Below are 19,344 nucleotides of genomic sequence, written 5' to 3'. Positions count from 1 at the left end.
TCTTGGCACAAGAAACAGGTTAAAACGCTACCCTAAGTAGCGTTTTCATTAAGCCTCCACACATAAACGCTTCTTCCTATAGCGTTTAACTTGTTTAAAAAAATTCAAAAATAGAAAACGCTATTTCCATTAGCGTTTTTTTATATAAAACGTAATTTAGTGTAGCGTTTTAGTTAAAACGCCAGTGTGCTAAAAAACTGAATAAAAAAGAAATCCCCTTAATAAAGACTCTAATACAAGTAGCGTTTTACAATTTACAATTTTTTTTTTTTACTGAAACGCTATTACGTGTAGCGTTTTAGTGTTTTAAAAAAAATTATTTAGTCAAGACGCTACACGATGTAGCGTTTTTGTTGTTTTAACAAAAACGCTACACCAGAAGCGTCTCTATTGGTTAGTGAGGGCCATGTTTCGGGTATTTGGTTATTTGGGGCATTTTCAACCTAAATTTGGTTATTTGGAGGCCAAACCCTTAATAATAGCATATTGTAATACGTAGGGCATGTATTCATCCAAAAATCAAAAGGACTACTCCCTTCGCCCCAGTCAATACTATATATTGGGGACGGGGGCGCGACACAGAATTTAATGCTTCAATATAGTATTGTTCTGTAAATTATTTTTAAGATATTACTTTTTTGTATAAAAGTATAACATTTATACTTTTATACAAAAAATGAAAATCTTAAAAAAAAGTTGTAGAACTATGATTTATAAAAGTCTTAATGAAAAAAAAAACATATACAATTGACCGGGACGGAGGAAGTATTTCTTTTAGAAAAAAGAAATTTAGCTATGGGCGTGTATTTGAACAAATCCTAAAAGGCAGCCAGGTAAGAGACAGGCAGAGTGAGCGAGTGAGCCCAAAAGGTAGGTAGCAGACATAAATAGAGTAGTGAGATGGGGAGTATGTTATTAACAGACGCACTGGGTTCGCTCACTCGAATACCTTCAACAACCATTTCTACAAAGCACACTTTCTCTTTACTTGTCAAAAGAACCCCAATTAAACGATTCTTTTCTTCTTCAATTAGGGCCATGTCCTACGACAAGGAACTCGCTGCTGCTGTCAAGGCTGCAGCTCTGGCTTCTCGCCTCTGTCAGGTTTGGTGGCTTTTTGCTTTGTTTTTGTATGCGCGCCACCTGTTTGATGAAATGTCTCTGAGAAGTTTTTTTGAGTTTATAAGCTGTACCCAGATGATAGTTTAGTATTTCCGAGGGATTTATAAATTGGTGTTGTTTTAGATTGTTGTATTTTTGTGTGCAAGTTATGTGCCATGTTAGCGTGTTGATGTGTGATGATTGGCATATAATTTAGATGTTGTGAAGTTTATGGTGCTTTAATCAGTCATGTCTTTAGTGTGTTTGTGAAGAAAGACACGAAAATGTGAGAGCATTTTAGGAGAGCGGGATTTTGGAGAAGGGAATATAAATTAGAACCAACACGGATTCTAGCTGCATTCATAACATTAGTTTTGTGTTCGCATGAAGAATGGCATAAAGACCGGTTGGAATGAAAAATTATGAAAGTGAGATGTAGGAGATAATAGTGAAAAGAACACGAGGAGTAATTTTTCTTGGAAATGAAGAATATTAATCCTTCCGTTTTAAATTAGTAGTCCACTTTGACTTTTTTCTGATCAAGTTGACCAAATTTTGATTGAAATTTACAAATACTATATAATTGGAAAATATTACAAAATTTATATCACTAAAAAGTATATGCAATCTAATTTAAAGTGTATATTTCAGTTTACTAAATTTAAATATAAATAAATAATAATTTCCAATTTTCATTCAAAGATTGGTCAATATGACTACAAAAAGTCAAAAGTGGAATATTAGCTTGAAACAGAGTTAGTATGAATGGAGCATGCTTCCCAAATTGTTACTTGCTCAGTCTCAAATAAATAATCCACTTTTGACTTTTTCGAGTCAAATTGACCCATTTTTGATTGAAAGATGTGAATTGCTCCTTCATATAATTTTAAATAACTGACGAATATATTTTAAAGAAGATTAAATATACTTTTTATTGATATAACTTTTGATATATATTTCAATTATTTAGTATATATAAATATAAATGTCAGCTAAAAATTGGTCAATTTGATTGTAAAAAAGTCAAAGTGGACTACTAATTTCAGGAATATTTGGTGAGAGTTTGAGTGTAGAATGTCTAGAAGGGAATGGTATACGATCAAATCTAATAGACTAGCTATATGACCTCTTGAATTTAAATTTGATACAAATTAGTGCTTCAACGGCCTCGTACCTAGTAGGTCCTTAAAATATTATAGTTTCCTCTCACTACTTATTCCTAATTACATATTTTAAATAAAGAATTTGTAGAGAAAGTTAAAATGAGCATCATCCCCAAATTGGTGGGTTATAGTTCTAATTTAAAAGTTAGAAAAACGAATGGAATAAGAGCAAGTCCAACTTACTAACTGTGTGACCTTCTAAATTAAATTATAATAAATCAGTACAAAATAGTGTTCCGTCAAAAGTTTCCTCTCGCGACTAATTTATTAGAAACTTATTCTTTTGGAGGGCCTAAATTCATTCCTTTTCATTTTTATTTATAAAATATTCATTTTCCCCTTTTCTCCACGTCTTTCTTGTCTCTTTTTTATCCTCCCATTCCTTTATGTTATTACTATTAGAATAAAAGAACAATTATAAGGTGTGTTGTTGGAAATTGGATTTGGCATACAAAATAATGTGCTATGTCACTATTAGCCCTAGTATAGATGATAATTAATAAGGAGCATACTAGGAGTCTATTGGACTTGCTTCAAAAACCTCTTAGTGTAATCCTTGTAAATATTAACACTACAACTCTCGGTATTTTGGACATAATATTGTATGTCAAATGCCGCCAACATGACTTATATTTGCTCCTCATTATTTTAATATCAATATATACTCCACCAATAAAGCTGTGCAGAAAGAAGTATAGAAAAGGAGGGAAATATAATATTTTATTGATGAAAACAAATGATGGGATGACTCTAGGCTCATTGAAAATAAGGAATGAGAGGAGGCTCCTAAATTTTTTAGGAGCCACTGGGACGATGTTGGAGAACTATTTTGTACCAAATCTCCCCGAATTTTTAACTTAGAGGTCACATATCTACGTCTCTTGGAGCTGCTCGAATAAAAATTATAAACATCTCCGTATAAAAGAGTACATATCTCATTTCATTCTCTCCCATTTTCATTCTACATAAGTAAACAAGACCTAAACCTTGGAACAGCTTAAAGACGAGATTTTACAACAAAAAAAATCATTTGGAACAGCTTGCTAGGAATCAAGAATTCCTGACCCACTTCATTAGGCAGTTACGTGTCTGATGAACATGATAGAATTTGTGTTTCGTTTGCAAGATGGACAACCTACTTATTTACAATTATGTACTTTTTGGTCATGCAAAATTATAAGCTCAGTTAAATGTTGACAACTTGTACTTATTGCACTATTATTGGGACAATATTCAGTTTTCTGGTCTTTCATAAAAAAGTTAAAATATTGCAACCATAATATGGGCAAAATTGTGTTTGCTGATCCTACTCACAACACCTTTTAACTGAATCTGTTAGGTTATGCATCATGAATCTATGGATATTGTCTAAATAAATCCCAAAATCATATTCTTAAGAATTTACCATCTCGTAGCAATCTAATGCAGTGCACCAGTTTCCATGTCAACTCAAAAGCATCACTACGAGTCTACAACAGTATATTTCATCGGTTCATTCGATAAATGTTTAGTTACACGCGATTTTTGCTGGTGGTATTTGATGATCAAGAATTTTGAAAATGAATTCTATCTTATCTAGACTGTATGTACCAATATATTAAAACTCCTCATTGTACCCACGTGGTACCTACATTTTATATTAATCAAAATCATATTGGCCATATTTCATATAAAAATAAATACCTCATTGTCGATAGGAGGACCTTTGTTTTTCAGGCCATCTATAAGTGGTAAGCAGATATTGTGCAAGGAATTTTTGCCGGTGTTTTTCGATTGTTTAGCATTATATATTAGCAGTATTTACCTGCCCCCAGTCTGTTCCAGTTGGAGATGTTAATATATATATTTACCTACTTCATGGTTTATGTTCATGTCTGCAGAAGGTGCAAAAGGCATTGTTGCAATCAGACGTCCATTCTAAATCTGATAAAAGTCCAGTTACGGTGGCTGATTATGGTAAACCTAGCAGACTCTTGTAATTATTATCTATGTGTTACTATCTATTTGAATCACATAATGTGAGTGCTGCAATGTTTATACCATTACAAAATGAAACTTTTATAAACCAACCACCACTAGTTAAGAACTTAAAATTACAGCCGTCCTTGCCTGAAGTTGAGGGCAATATTATTGCCTAAGTTACTCAGACTCGGGTGCGGAGTGTCCGACACGACACATATCCGAGTGCCGGATTCTTTAATCTCGAAATTTTAGGACACGGGGACACCGTCCAAATTTTGGACACGGGTACGGGGACACGGTAAATTTTAAATAAATAATATTTTTTATATGTTAAGAATAAATAAAAAAAATATTTTTATTCATTGTTATTATATTTATTGCTGGTCTGTTTATAGTGATTTGTATCAAGTAGCATACACATGGGTTTTATTTTTGTTTCTTTGGTGAAGATTTAATACTCTCTTATGTGACTTATGTCAGTGAATAAGTAGTTAATCTTGATTCAATTAGTACTGTGTGCAATCTTTATCTTTTAAGCATGCTGGAACAAAAGAAGCTTTTATTTCTGTTATATATTTTTGTCTCATGGAAATATCAGGTTCACAAGTTCTAGTCAGTTTTGCTTTGGAGAAAGAATTACCAGCAATGGCATTCTCGCTAGTGGCTGAAGAGGTGAGGCTGGACAGTGTAGCTGCTTTATTTTTTCTGTTTATGAGTGTAATATTTTGCTTCCAGAGATGAAATTTAATCTCATTATCTTCTTATGTGAGCTTCATTCTGAATCCCTCAATGTTTCAGGACTCTGGAGACCTCCGCAAGGAAGAAGGAAAAGAAACGCTACAACGAATAACAGAGCTTGTCAATGATACTCTCGCCAGCGATGGAACATATGATGTGTCTCCCTTAACGGAAGAAAATGTGCTTAGAGCCATTGACAACGGCAAGTCTGAAGGAGGTTCTCATGGACGGCATTGGGTTTTGGATCCAATTGATGGTACTAAAGGGTAAGTTACTGGATGTGGGCAGTTATCTTTTGTGTAGTTCAATAATATACCAATTGTGTGTAATGTTTATGTAATAATTACGTTAGCTTTTTCAATGATATATTCTGAGCTGAATCATGCTTTCATACCTTAATGTTACTACATGTTAATAACCCCCCCTGTTTCTGTGTACTAAGTTTTGTGTTTATTAAAAGTATAATTAAATAGATACCATTACCACAGGACTCAACCTTATGTGGATGAACTTGAGGAGTAAGAAAACATACCAACTCAGCCTTAAACATAGACCAGAAGAGAGTTGCCAAAATACAGCAGTTATTCAAACTGAGAAAGTGCAACCCAAACAGGGCTGAGACCCGAACCTCAGGTTAAATCCCAACAAGATGCACAGAGAAATCTACCTCACAAGCAAAAATTTTCAACAGTATATGAACTGATTTCAATTTGAAACTTGAAAGTGCATGAGAGAGGAGTGAGTATGGAAAATCGTTAACAACCAGACGTGAAACCCTCTCGGTTCTAAAGAACAGTTTGAGAACCTTTGGCTGCTAGATAAATTTTCAACAGTATATGAACCGACTATTTCAATTTGAAACTTGAAAGTGCACGAGAGAGGAGTGAGTATGGAAAATCGTTAACCAGACGTGAAACCCTCTCGGTTCTAAAGGACAGTTTGAGAACCTTTGGCTGCTAGATAAATATTTTGGCGAGAATGCAAAGAGTTTTATTTGCATCATGAGCTACTCTGGCCCCATTCCTACTTCCAAACTGTTGTATATAGACATGCTCACAAGTCACACCTTCATACTTGCACTTGTTCAATGTGATTCTTCTTTGGTTTCCAGTTTCCTGTTTAAACTTGATCTGATCTATCTGGCTATTGTTGTGCATAATTGTGTAATATTATGATCACTTGATGCAGGTTTGTAAGGGGAGATCAATATGCAATAGCTCTAGGTTTGCTAGATGAAGGGAAAGTTGTTTTGGGTGTCCTAGCCTGTCCAAATCTTCCTCTAGGATCTGTTAACAGCAAAGATCCGAATGACAAAGTTGGTTGCCTTTTCTCTGCCCAAATTGGCGGTGGAACCTATATGCAGTCTCTTGATGGGTCTGCACCTGTAAAGGTTGATTGTCAAAGTCTGTTTGTATCTAGCATTTGTGAGTGATGGATGTTGTGCTTATATGATATTGTTAATGCTTTTCAGGTCCATGTAAGTGCTACTGAAAATCCTGAAGAAGCATCCTTTTTTGAATCATATGAAGCAGCACACTCTTCCCATGACTTGTCTAGCTCCATTGCAAAGGTATTACTCTGTGCGTGCTGTTGTCGCACATGCATCCGACAGCTTTCTGCTTCTAATCTATAGTAGTAACCCGCTTTTGTATGTATAACAGAAACTGGGTGTCAAAGCACCACCTGTCAGGATTGATAGTCAAGCTAAATATGGTGCTCTCTCCAGAGGAGATGGAGCAATATATCTGCGCTTCCCACATAAAGGTTACCGTGAAAAAATTTGGGACCATGCTGCTGGATACAGTGTTGTTACAGGTACAATTTAGAATCTGGTATTTGTTTTATTTATATATATGAACTGTTGGATATCAACCCAATACTTCAACTGTTAGTGTGCACCAAGAAAGAATTTTTGATCTCTTATAAACGGTGACAATATATGTAGAAGTGGACTAAACGTAGTACATGTAGTATGAAAACCATATGCACACAAAGGATGCTCGTATAATCATGTCTAATATACACTTATTTCTTTTACATGGAAAGTAATAAAAACTTTCTTGCTTCCATAATCCTGAATAGTTTCATGTTATTGCTGTTTGTTATGGAAGGTGATCACATTTAGGACTTGTAGCAAGTGCTTTTAGTTATCTTATGAGGACTCGATTATCCTCGTTACAAAAATTTGCTGCTGGAATGCATTAATCCAATGGCATCAAAACAGTTATTAATTTTTGTTTGAGTTTATTTGATGGACGACCAAGCTGGGAGGATTTCAGTCTTAAGTCATAGTTAAGGTACTGTGTTAAAGTCCAATTCCTCTAATTTCTCTTTTTTGGAGATATAGTTGGGTCTATATAATCGGGATAGTCGCACATAATAGGATTAAATGTTAGTTCACTGTCCATTAATGTTGTGCTGAAAAGCTGGCGTTGTTTGTCCACAGTCTGCCACTTACTGAAGCTTGTGCACTTTAAGCTGCGTTTAGGCCTGGATTACTCTTAAATTTGGCAGTTCTCTAAACATATTGATCACCGACTAAACAACAAACGAAAACTAAATTTTATCTAATGCTTGTGTGCAACAAATCAACAGTCATATGAACCTAGATAATAAGCTATGTACATGATATTTGCAGAAGCTGGAGGGGTTGTATCAGATGCTGGAGGGAACCCTCTAGACTTTTCCAAGGGAAGGTATCTTGATCTTGACACAGGTATAATTGTTACAAACCAGAAATTGATGCCTTCTCTCCTCAAGGCAGTCAAAGAATCTCTAAGCGAGAATGCTTCGGCTTTGTAATAATGTTGAAGCTTTTTCAACGTTGATATTGTAATTTGTAAACACTTGAAACTGGCTACCTTTTTCCATCCAGTTTTACAAATTTAAAAATAAAGCTTTATTTAATAATATATTGTTCAGGTGTTTAGCTGATTTCTGTAGTCTCAAATCCCAATTAGTTACAGATTTCTGTTGCCATTAAATTCAAGTTGTTTTATATCCAAATCTATTTCTTGCACAGTAAAAATGTATCTGTAGAATTTATGAAAAGTTTCTCGTACCCTTCTGAAAACGATCAATGGAGATTGGATGTATCCTACTGAAATAATTCATGAAAGTTATTTTAGTGAAAGCTTGGTTTGAAAACAAAATAGAATGATAATAAAATCCAGTTTGTAGTTTAGCTGATTCAATATTTGTTTAAACACGGTAGTGGTAAAGACCATGATCGAGATGCTTTTAAAAGGCTAGATTTGTTTTCGGTTGTTAAACGAGAAAAGCTAATATCGAGTTTGAAGACTATAGCATTGTAATATAGGAGTGGTACCTGTAGTATCGACAGAAAAGAAAGGAACTGCCAAGGTTAAAGAGAATACTACTTTTGGAATATTTAGGCAAGAAATGAGTTTTTGTTATAACAAATCTCGAGATGAGCGAGAATCCAAACTCAGAATATGGGATGACAAAAGATAAACTCTTGGTGTCACTTGAACTATCTCATTCAGCTTCACTACAAGTTATTGTTTCCACAAAAACAAATAGTTGGTCTTTATGTATTCTTTTGCATGCTTTTAAGTGTAGGTGTGTGTTAGTGAACTTTGTATTTCACCTAAATATGGATCAGTAGTACTATTCATGGCAGGAAACACACAGAATGGAACACTTTTTATTTCTATGCATTAGGCTTGTTCACTTACATCAATAATATCAACTTTTAGACAGGTACATCAGAGGGATAATCTTTTGAATGTCTACTGATCGTTTCTCTGAGCAACTTCTCCTGTTCCCTAAGGTTCGATGGGACAACATCGTATACATCTTGGAAAATGGCTGCAACAGGGGGTTTCTCCGTTTTTTCTGCAAATTGTACTGCCTCTGCGATCTGTAACAATCATTTAAAGATTAGAAGCTCGGAACTTTGTAAAATACAGGAAATGTACTTATCTGTTCAGAGCAACAACTTCATCAAATACTATTGCTCAGATCATATGTGATAGTATCTAGTCTTTTTTTACAAGTCCCTGTAGTATCTAGCCTTTACATAATATTATACCAACATCAAAATTTCATCATTAGTAAGGGTTTATACATACATTTCCTATCTTAGGATCCATAGTTAAGCTTTAGTCAAAGAAAATGTTCACCATGTGATGCAATTTTTACCTGCTTTCTAGTGTTGGCACGAAGATCTGACTCTGCCTCACTGCTCCACCAACCCTTCCTTTCAATATATTTTCTAAATCTAGAAACAGGGTCTTGTGAGCCTCTCCACCATTCAATTTCTCGGGCTGAACGATATCTGGTGGAGTCATCTGAAGTGGAATGGTGTCCTGCTCTGTAGGTAAGGGCCTGGAAACAATATTGAACTGACTAACCATATACCACAACCCAGAAGGTCGAAAGAAACATCATATAAACCTTAAGCTTACCTCAATGAGAACCGGTGCGCCTTCCTTTATGGCCATTTGACGTGCTTCATGAACAGCAGTGTATATAGCAACTGCATCATGTCCATCCACACGGATACTACGAATTCCATATGCCTGTCCTCTACTAACAATACCATCACCTGCCAAGGAAAATGTTTGTTGTCAGATTCGAATATAACAAGGGATAGAGACCTACTATTGGAAAGAGAAATACTTCTAAACTGGTCTGCAACAGGGGTGCTGATGGCCCATCCATTGTTCCTGCAAAAAAATATAACTGGGGCCTCCATCACTGCCGCAAAGTTTAAACCAGCATGGAAATCGGCCTACAATTAAACAATTGCAGGAAAAACAAGTAAGCAGAATTTAAAAGAATATTTAACACAAAAATATATGATTGCTTCTACTGAAGGTTGTAGTTATATATGTATGACAAGGATATGGAACTACTTGGTCAAACTTGGACTGCACACCAATCAAGCAGAAGTAACGCGGGACAAATTTTGGAAGGGATTTAAATGAAATGAGTGTAGGGGTTGATGAAAACCTATCACTGATTCAAAAACAGTGATTGTATTAATAGTCATAGTCATAATCAACAAGAGAGGAGTAACAAGAATCTTTTTATTTCACATTTGTTTAGATTAAGAACAAATTATAAACTCATTTCAGGATAACTAAAGAATGAAGCTTAAAATATGTAACAGGAGTACCTCCAAAACAAAATAGAAGAAGAATTACAGTGAGTAGAAAAGAAGAAAAAAGCATAAAAAGTTAAGTAGAATTATGCAGACAAACTATATGATTCGGTTAAATGAGTAGGATGATTGCATATAAAGATTGCAGTAATGTCCTCATATCAATTCTTCAGCTGGAAATTCAGAATATCTGTAATAACAATCTCTGAGCATGACCAGCAAATAAATACATTTAAGCCGCTAATCAGCTACATAGATGAGTTATGCAAAGAAAAAAATATCCTCAAAGCTCTAAATAAGTGAAGCGATGGATCAGCAAAGAAAGTCCAGGCAGGGAATTAACGGGTAGCAGAGTACATAGCAACCATCTACATCTCTCTCTGTTATTGTTCATGAATTACTTATACTACAAGGAACTAATGTGAAGCCTGCTATAAGATAGAAGCTTAGTACGGGAAAATTTGTATTTGACAGCATAAAAATATATATTGTTCTTTTAATGAAACTTCTCCAGAGGAGGAAGATGCTGTCTGGTTCACACAAATAAGATAGCTAATATATTCAGCATGTATTCGTGACTCATGAGTTGTGACAGGTTTTTATTTTGTTGCCTAGTGACACAAAACTATGAATTACTTTCAACAGCTCCAAACATTTGTAAACTTACTGTACTACTGCCTCCATCTCCAAAATAAGTGATTGTACATGCATCCTTTCCATCCATCTTCAGCGAATATGCAGCGCCAACAGCTTGGGGAACTTGCGTGCTGAAATGAATGAGCTATTAATAAAATATAATCAAGCGGATATATATACTTTTACATAGACCCAATAACACAATATCTGTATCTTACCCAACCGTGGATGAAATAGTAACATAATTATGTTTGTTTGAGCCATAATGGATGGGCATCTGCTTGCCTTTTCCATAATCAGCTTTGTTTCCAAGTAATTGGTTTGCGAATTCTTGAATGGTAAATCCCCTCCAAAGCAAAACTCCAGGTTCCCTGTACTGTAAAATAAAATTTATTCATTTAGGCATTACTAACCAATATGTGTCAAATCAAGTGGATACATACTTGTCAATCAAATAGATCACCAGAATAAGACATTCAATTGTATCAGTAAATCATGATAGTATAGAAGAAAGCATTGCAAGGAAATAAATATGAGGATATATCATATATTCGTGCAGCATGTATTATGTATACATGCATGATGCATGAACATGTAAAATTTGGAACAGAAACACATGTATTATCACATTTCTTCTCCTAAAAAATATAATGTAGTAAAGAATTTATTCAGGTCCATTATAACCTGGGGGAAGACAAGGTCTTCGAAGTTGAGAGCGGCTGCAGATGCAATGTTGATGGCTTCCTCACCAATACAAGTCAGGTAAAAGGAAATTCTTCCTTGCCTCTGTGCTTCATAGAATATGGTATCCATAACTTGAAGAGTAACCATATGCATATACATTTTCACAGCAACCTCTTTGCCAATCTGATCATGTTTATTATGAGAAGAACGTCTCCTTGTTAGATAATGAACCATTGAAAGAGAACTTCGTCATCAAACATATATTCTTTCCTTACCTCTATAAAATTGCTAGAACTAATAATATGACCATCTTCATCAAGTACTCTGTAGCAATGAATTCGTTCCTCAGGAGAGCCTGGTATAAAACTCATATCTGATGTAAATTTAACTTTACCTCCGGGGTAATCCATAGCCTAGAGAAAAAAACAACATGATAATATTTGATTATAATAATCTACCTAACTATATGCAAGGAAAGAAAGTAATGTGCTTAAAATACTCAACTACCAGTTGAGGCCCCCTCGAGAGGAAATTTCAGGTTGTGAAATAGCAAAGATATCATGACTAATTCAGCATTACTAACATATAAAGCAGAATATTTGACACACTGTTTTTCTGAAAAATAAACCCTTTAATGTTTTAATTAATCTAACCAAGAAGCCAGATATACCATTAAATTTATGAGTTTTACTTTATTTTTGAAATACAGCAAAACAAAATCTTGCTTAGTTCTAGCTAAATCTTTAAGGCACAGAAGCTAGCAGCATTTGATCAACTCCCACAGTACCTAAATGACTAAATCCAATCCCCACCCCCTAAAGTGCAATTTAAATATAATAACAGCAGATCAGCACCGAGTAAACTGTGATGGAGTAAGCAAGACTTGATCATAGAGTCAAGGTCTTGTATTCACTATATGATATCATGATCAATTCTATATAACAATAAAACTCATGTAATTGTAAAAAAGAACAACTTACCAGATAAAGAATGCATTTTGTCGAAACTATGATCAGCCCTTTTCAACAAGCTATATTATAATTCTAAATCTCTTAATTATCTGCTAAATCAAGTCAAACCTTTACTTAGAAAATTTAAAACTTAACAATGTTGAACTCATTTTCAATGTAACAGTGATTGTTTCCAAACTAAAAAACTCAGCTCAACAACTATAACTCAATAGTATATTTAACAATCACATAGCCACAGTCACTAACATGTAAAATCAAATAAAAATCCAAACTTTAAAATCAAATAAAGATCCAAACTTTAAAATCAAGAAATACTCACATGTTCAGTGACATTCAAATGCTTCTCTGCCATGGTTGATTCCCACCTATGAAAACACAAAGAGTTTCGATTTTCACACAAAAATTCATGTGGGCTTTCAAGATTTTGTAGTATACTTCTTGAACAAGTGTGAAAATGATGATTTAAATTAGTATTCCAACATGTGGGCTGGTTTGTGATGGCCAAGAAACCCAGCTTTGATCTGAAATGAGAGACCACGTTCCTGGATTTCAAGAGATGAACTGACATGGTGTTTGAGTTTCAGTTAATCAAGATACATTCACTTATAAGTTATATGTACAGACACTTGTGTGTAGTTGTGTAGAGATAAAGCTGGAAACAGGAAGGGTCAAACTTATCATGTTTTTTGGTTTGATTTCAATCCGCATGTTTTTTTTTTGCTAAAGATTTTTTTTTTTAATCCGCATGTTACATGCACATCCTTGAATATTCAGAAATTGTTTAGGATATACACATACACTACACATGCTAATTTTAAAACTCAAAATTTCATTTTCCTTTTAGTTAAATTTTATTATTTTGAATAACAAGATTGTAACATTGAGATCTTAAGAAGAATATTTTATTATTTTGAATAATAAGCTTTGATAAACCGAATCTTTTTATAGGTAAGATTTCATTATTACATTGAGATTTAGCTTCGTCAATCATTGCCCACAAGTTTCATAATTGAGAATATACTTTTGATCTTTTGCATGGGAAAAAAATACTTTTTTTTTAGATTTACAATATTTGAATAAAATTTTTATATCTATATCTTTATTTATTACAAAAACAAAAAATAAGATATTAAGGAAATTCATCTGAAATTATATGCAAAAAATTAAAAATATTTCATTTTGTAAAAGAGAGAGTACCAAGTTAAGATAATCCTTCTATCATTTGGACAATTTATCTACTTGTTCTTAAGAGTTTTGATCACACATTTAAAAATTATTTTTTAAACAATAAAAATATCATATTTTTTATTCACAAAAATGATATCAAACTATAAAAATATATGTAAAATTCAAGAGACTGATAATTCTAAACTGAGAGATTATGACATATAATTCTAATAAATAAAAATCATATACATTTTCATGAAACTAGTCACCACTTGAGCCTAACTTTTAAAATTAATTGAATTTTTTTTCTCAATTTTTTCCGCAATGAAAAATTTAGCTCCAACTAATATAAAAAAGCCGATGATATCCAAGCCGACTTTTAAATTCCACCGCTAATTGCTAGAACTCGGAAATCTGTTAACAATTATGACCAAAAGAGTAATAAGTGTATTTATTTAAAAAGAAAAGAAATAATATAAAAAATAATGGAGCAAGGATAGATATGTAAGATGTGATGTAGACTACATAAAATACCAAAAGAAAGAGAGATGGTGATAGTGTAGAAGATCAAGTCCTCCTCAGCGTGACATATGATCATGCCAATTGCATTTATTCACGTCTACTTTAGACAAGTGTCTATCTCTTTGTATTAGATTATTAGATTAGATAAGACGTGTCTGCTCGCCCCATTCCTCATGACTCATTGCCATCTTAACCTATCACTTGACAACTCAGGATATAATATTTTCTCACGAAAATATTATACTAAAGTATTGTTTATATCATTAATTTGAATTATAAATATTATATAGAATATTGTGATTCAGAATTTGCTAATCACCAAGTATTTTACCTTATTTATTTAAAAAATTTATAATAATAGTTATTAAGTTTCTAATAATTTCGCTCAACTACAAAATTACTATGTATACATGATTATAAAATTTGTTAGATTGTTATATATCACTCAAATAAAACAAAAAGTTATAGAATTTAAATCTCCACCAGTCGTTACAAGTTATTTTATTTTAAACAATTTGAAATTCGTAACAATTTTGATATCTTTATAAAATATCATCCTTTTTTTTTAAGTCATTTGAATTTTAATATATATGTATCTTGACTAAAAGTTTTATTTAATAAAATTTTGATATATATCTATAAATGTTAGAACTTTTTTACTGTCAAAGTTTGATGAACTGCATGAATAATGTGCCTCTTTGGCCAGACTACTTCTGGATCTTCTTTTCATACGAAGTCGGATTCTATTTTTCTTTACATGCTTGTGTAAAAGCCAGAAGTACTCTTAAGAAAATGAGAATGTTAACTTTTATTTCAGAACTTCTATTTCTTTCCCTAAACAGTCTTCTAAATCTTAATTAATTCTCACTTCTAGTCAACTTCTTTACTTTAAGTCAAAAACACTTTTTTTCAAATTTATCCAAACGGCCTCAATGTGATGGATTGGTCCTCCGATTCATCTCCGATGTGAGAATCAATTAATGGATTCAATAAATGAGTAGTACGAATGGCAAATGCTCTATGTGTATGCGAAATGAATTGAATTAGCAAACCTCAGTTGACTCCCTTTATTCAAAAAGATTCCACCCTCTTCGGTCGTGGTGAGTGGTACGAGAGTGGGTGAACCGGCCTGCAAAACTGGCATGGTGAATATTTGAGAGCTAACGTCTAGGAAGAAACGGTCGAGGACTCGATGGACTCGAGGTTGGGCTCCAGTGGGCTAATCTTCCGCCCATTTGTCGCACAATGGGCTTGAGCCACAAGGCTCTCCAACATGTCCATAGGTTTCGGTCAAGTGAACTTGGTCGAAACCCAATTTTAAGCCCTTCTTCGCGGCACTTTCCGATCTTATGGACTTCGTCTCTATCCATAAGAATTCAAACAAGCTCAGAATTTCATAAGGTAACATCCCTCTTGAAGTGGGTGACAACTATAGAGCTTGAAAAGTCATGCCCAATCGTGACCGTGGATCCCAATAGATATTTCTAATCTCACCCGTCCAATCATAATGCCTATATATATGTACCGCGTGTTTCACGTTCACTATTTTATTACATCTCAACTTTACTTTATCCGCGTCATTTTTGAAATTACACACCTAGAGGGGGGGTGAATAGGTGTTATGGCTAATATACCCGATTTTTATAAGTTACCGAATAATTAATCTGTCAAAGACAGCCTGCTGTTAATTTTCAGAGTAAACAGTTAGCCTGCTAACAAGATAAACGCAATGCAGATAATGTAAAGCAGTATGCTAGCAACACCAAGAATTTTAGCCAGGTTCGACCCCTAACCCTAATGGTCTACGTCCTGGTCCCCTACCAACTGGTAAGAGATTATATTATTAATCAATAATATCAACGATTACAAGATTCAATAATATAACTCCCTTTCTCCCTTGTTCCTGTTATCAGCCTGCTGAAACCCCTGAACCACGAACCAAAAGCCTACCAAGACCTATACTTCCCAAGTATATTCTCCAAGCTAACTAGTCCCCTTGTTTCACAAGCTCGATACACAGCAACAAAACATTACACCTTGAACAATACAATGAATAAGTGTAATACAACCGAAACTATGAACTCTCAATATAGATATATATGCAAATATAAGTACTAGAGCTCAACAAAAGATTTAGCAATGTAAAGAGTTGTATCTCAGAAAGCTTGGTGTGTTCTCCTTGTTCTCTACCGAAAATGAAAGCACACACAAATTTATATACATCATACCAACGGTCATAATCCAACAAACTTCCCAACGATCTTGGTAACAACCTCACGTTTAAATTTGAATTGAATGATGAACGTTTGAATGAAGTAAGATTACTGAGTAAAAGATAAAATCGTTTGAAAACATCTCAGTAAAGAATTTAAATAAAATCCGTTTGAAACTAAATAGGAGTTTGTTAAAGATAAGACTCTTTGAGATAAAATCTCCTATTTGTTAGGAAAACGTTTTTGAACAAAACTCTTTATAAAACTGAGCTCTAATATTTATATCAGATATATATAAATATTAGAATCCTTACAAAGTCGTTTCCTATTAAATCTCCTTGAAAATAGACTTTGATCTTTATCCGATTGATTCTCTGTTCACGCTGTAAGCCTGCTGATAGCTTGTAAATATCCCTGTAAGCTTGCTGACAGCTATAATCATGCTAACATCCTGAAATACTGTTAGTCCGCATAAACAACCTTTGATAGCATGCTAACACATATCAGTTTCATGTTATTAGCTTGCTGTTAGTGTCATCATCAAAACCTTGAGAGTATCAATCTCCCCCTTTTTGATGATTACACTATATTAGGAAAAGTAATAAACTCCCCCTAAATATAGCAATCTAATATCACTAAACTTTCACAATTATCACAGAGAATAAAATCTAGCAGATATATCTAATTCACAGATATGCAAAATTTAACACAGAAACAATTAATCAAAGCAAATTGCATAGATATTTCAAATAATCCTAACCAGGATAAACCACCTGGTATCCAAAATATTATCCAAACAACTTAAACAAATTAACTCAGGATAAACCACCTGAGATCACCAAATTCAAATCCAAACCAACATAAACCAACTTAGTCTTAAAGCAAATTAAACTTAGGGCCAATGTACTTAAGCAGATTAAACAAACTTAAGTAAAGTATTATTAATTTCCTAATTTCCTCCCCCTTAATCATTAAAAAGGTGAGAAAATCAAGTTCCAGCCTTGTCCTGCGCATCCTTCTCCTTGGCAAATTTCTTGGCAAGTTCAGCAGCAATCAGATTTTCAGCCATCAGTGCATTCCCAGCAGCAGCATACTTAGAATCAGTTCCAGCAGCTTCCTTCAGTGCATCCAAAGCTGTCCTAGGCCTTGGACTTTCTGTGGCATCATCTTCTGAAGTAAAAGTTGCCTTGACATCAGATGAACCACCAGACCCATACATCCTCTTGCAAAGTTCATAGGCAAAACTCCCAGAACTGCATTTCTCTGAGGCAGTTGAAGTCCTAGCACCAAACATCATGTCCTTCCAGAACCCAAACTGAGAATTCAATGCATCCATCTGCTCAGACAACTGCTTCTGGCCATCCATCACCTCCTTGTGATGTGCTCGAAGCTCATCCATATAGTCCTGAATCTCCTGAGCAGAGATTCCCAAATCAACAATATTAACAGATTGTGCAGGAGGTGGAGGAGGAGGAATTTCAACAGCAACTAAATTCCCATCCTTGTCCAGCTTCAAATTGGATTGACCCAAAAACTTAACATCCAAAAACTCCTTAGCAACAACCGCTTCCTCATCAACAAAAGAAACACCAAACCATTCGAAAACCCGAGTCAATAACAGACCGTATGGTAAACCACCTGTAGATTTACCCTCAACAGAATCCAACATATTCTTCAAAATTAACTCACTTAGATCAAATTTGCGACCACCCATCAACATAGCAACCACAACAATATCTTGAGAAGATAAATTAGAACGAGTTCCCAAACGTGGACTAACATTCTCAATAGACAGCTTAAATAAAGCTTGTGCCAGTGGGAGCAATTGTGTAGTAGACGGAAAAGCATTTTCAGAAACAATTTCAGACCCAGTGATTAATTTTAACTGATCTGTATGAGCAAAACCTTCAATATCCTTAGGACCTCTTTTAGTATGTATAGACAGAGTAGATGGTGAACATTTAAGTATAGCCCCCAAAAACATAGAGGAGAGACAGATCTTCACATCCGACACATACGACACATACTGATCAGATCCAACCAACTGTAGATTCGCATAAAATTCTCTAACTAATGCAGGATAGCAAGTTTTAGGCAAATCCACTAAAAACGATTGAAACCCTAAATCCTCAAAAAGCTTAACTATACCACAAGAGTACAAAGCTTTTCCAGATAGAGGCTTACCCAAAATAACCTTGCGACCGGCAAGACCTCGGACAGCCAACATCTCCGATTTGGGCCTTTTCTGAGTGGATTCAACCCCGACCTCATCTCGATTCACTCCAGATAACTCGTCACCACTATCAACAGTCACCAGCTCATCCTCGTCTTCGTCAATCAACTTGCGCTTTTGCGATATCGGAGTAGGGGTGTGAGCCTTGATATTTGCACGAGTCTTCTTCCTCATCGCTAATCTCAAACCGATTGATGCAATTGTGAATACAGAGAGCTTTCGGAGTAGGTGAGATAAAACCCTAGCGTCTCGGGGAGGGTTGTATATGTAGTTGAAGAGGCGTGGAGAGAGTATATATTTCAAAACTCTTTTAACGATTATCAGGGGAGTATTTTTAGGAATAAAATTAAACGAACTAAAATTCCTAAAACAATTCATGTTAATCTATTAGCTCCCGAAAGATTTAAAACACATAACCACTTATCACTTATCACAGCTATATATATAGCTAGTGTAACAGATTTGAATTTTAAACTTATCATAAATTACACAGATAAGCACAAAATCACGTATCAAAATTCAACACAAAAATTCATCAGTCTAAGCACACAACGGTAATGTCATTTAAGATCACATATTTCAAATAAACACTTAGATTGACCAGCATGCAAAATAAATAAAAGATATGTAAAATGCTAGGAGTAAGCTGATAGTACCCGGACCATGCTTAAGAGCCTGCTGACTGCACATCACACATACCCAATTCCCTTCTCAGCACGACATAACGTTCTTCAGGAAGAGGTTTTGTGAAGATGTCAGCTAGCTGATCTGCTGTGGCCACAAAAATTAACTTGACAGCGCCCTTTGCAACATTGTCTCTCAGAAA

General features: G+C 34.4%; 2 protein-coding genes across 2 annotated transcripts; one reads left to right on the top strand and one right to left on the bottom strand.

Moving 5' to 3' along the window:
* The first annotated feature begins 797 nt into the window (after positions 1 to 797).
* On the top strand, positions 798 to 7,898 carry LOC108204352 (SAL1 phosphatase). Its single transcript, XM_017373735.2, has 8 exons — positions 798 to 1,104; positions 4,145 to 4,220; positions 4,825 to 4,898; positions 5,025 to 5,230; positions 6,153 to 6,354; positions 6,436 to 6,534; positions 6,626 to 6,779; positions 7,603 to 7,898. Exons 1-8 carry the CDS (start codon positions 901 to 903, stop codon positions 7,764 to 7,766), a joined length of 1,179 nt encoding a protein of 392 aa, XP_017229224.1. The 5' UTR covers positions 798 to 900; the 3' UTR covers positions 7,767 to 7,898.
* Positions 7,899 to 8,603: 705 nt separating this feature from the next.
* LOC108204351 (2-oxoisovalerate dehydrogenase subunit alpha 2, mitochondrial) lies at positions 8,604 to 13,076 on the bottom strand. The gene is made up of 9 exons (XM_017373734.2): positions 12,703 to 13,076; positions 11,688 to 11,825; positions 11,413 to 11,595; positions 10,947 to 11,104; positions 10,760 to 10,859; positions 9,609 to 9,720; positions 9,395 to 9,534; positions 9,129 to 9,314; positions 8,604 to 8,847 (listed from the first exon to the last, which is right to left on the bottom strand). Exons 1-9 carry the CDS (start codon positions 12,949 to 12,951, stop codon positions 8,680 to 8,682), a joined length of 1,434 nt encoding a protein of 477 aa, XP_017229223.1. The 5' UTR covers positions 12,952 to 13,076; the 3' UTR covers positions 8,604 to 8,679.
* Positions 13,077 to 19,344: the final 6,268 nt, after the last annotated feature.

The sequence above is a fragment of the Daucus carota genome, chromosome 1 (assembly GCF_001625215.2).
Source record: "Daucus carota subsp. sativus chromosome 1, DH1 v3.0, whole genome shotgun sequence".
Taxonomy (NCBI): Eukaryota; Viridiplantae; Streptophyta; class Magnoliopsida; order Apiales; family Apiaceae; genus Daucus; species Daucus carota.
This window is presented reverse-complemented; position numbering and strand designations above follow the sequence as displayed.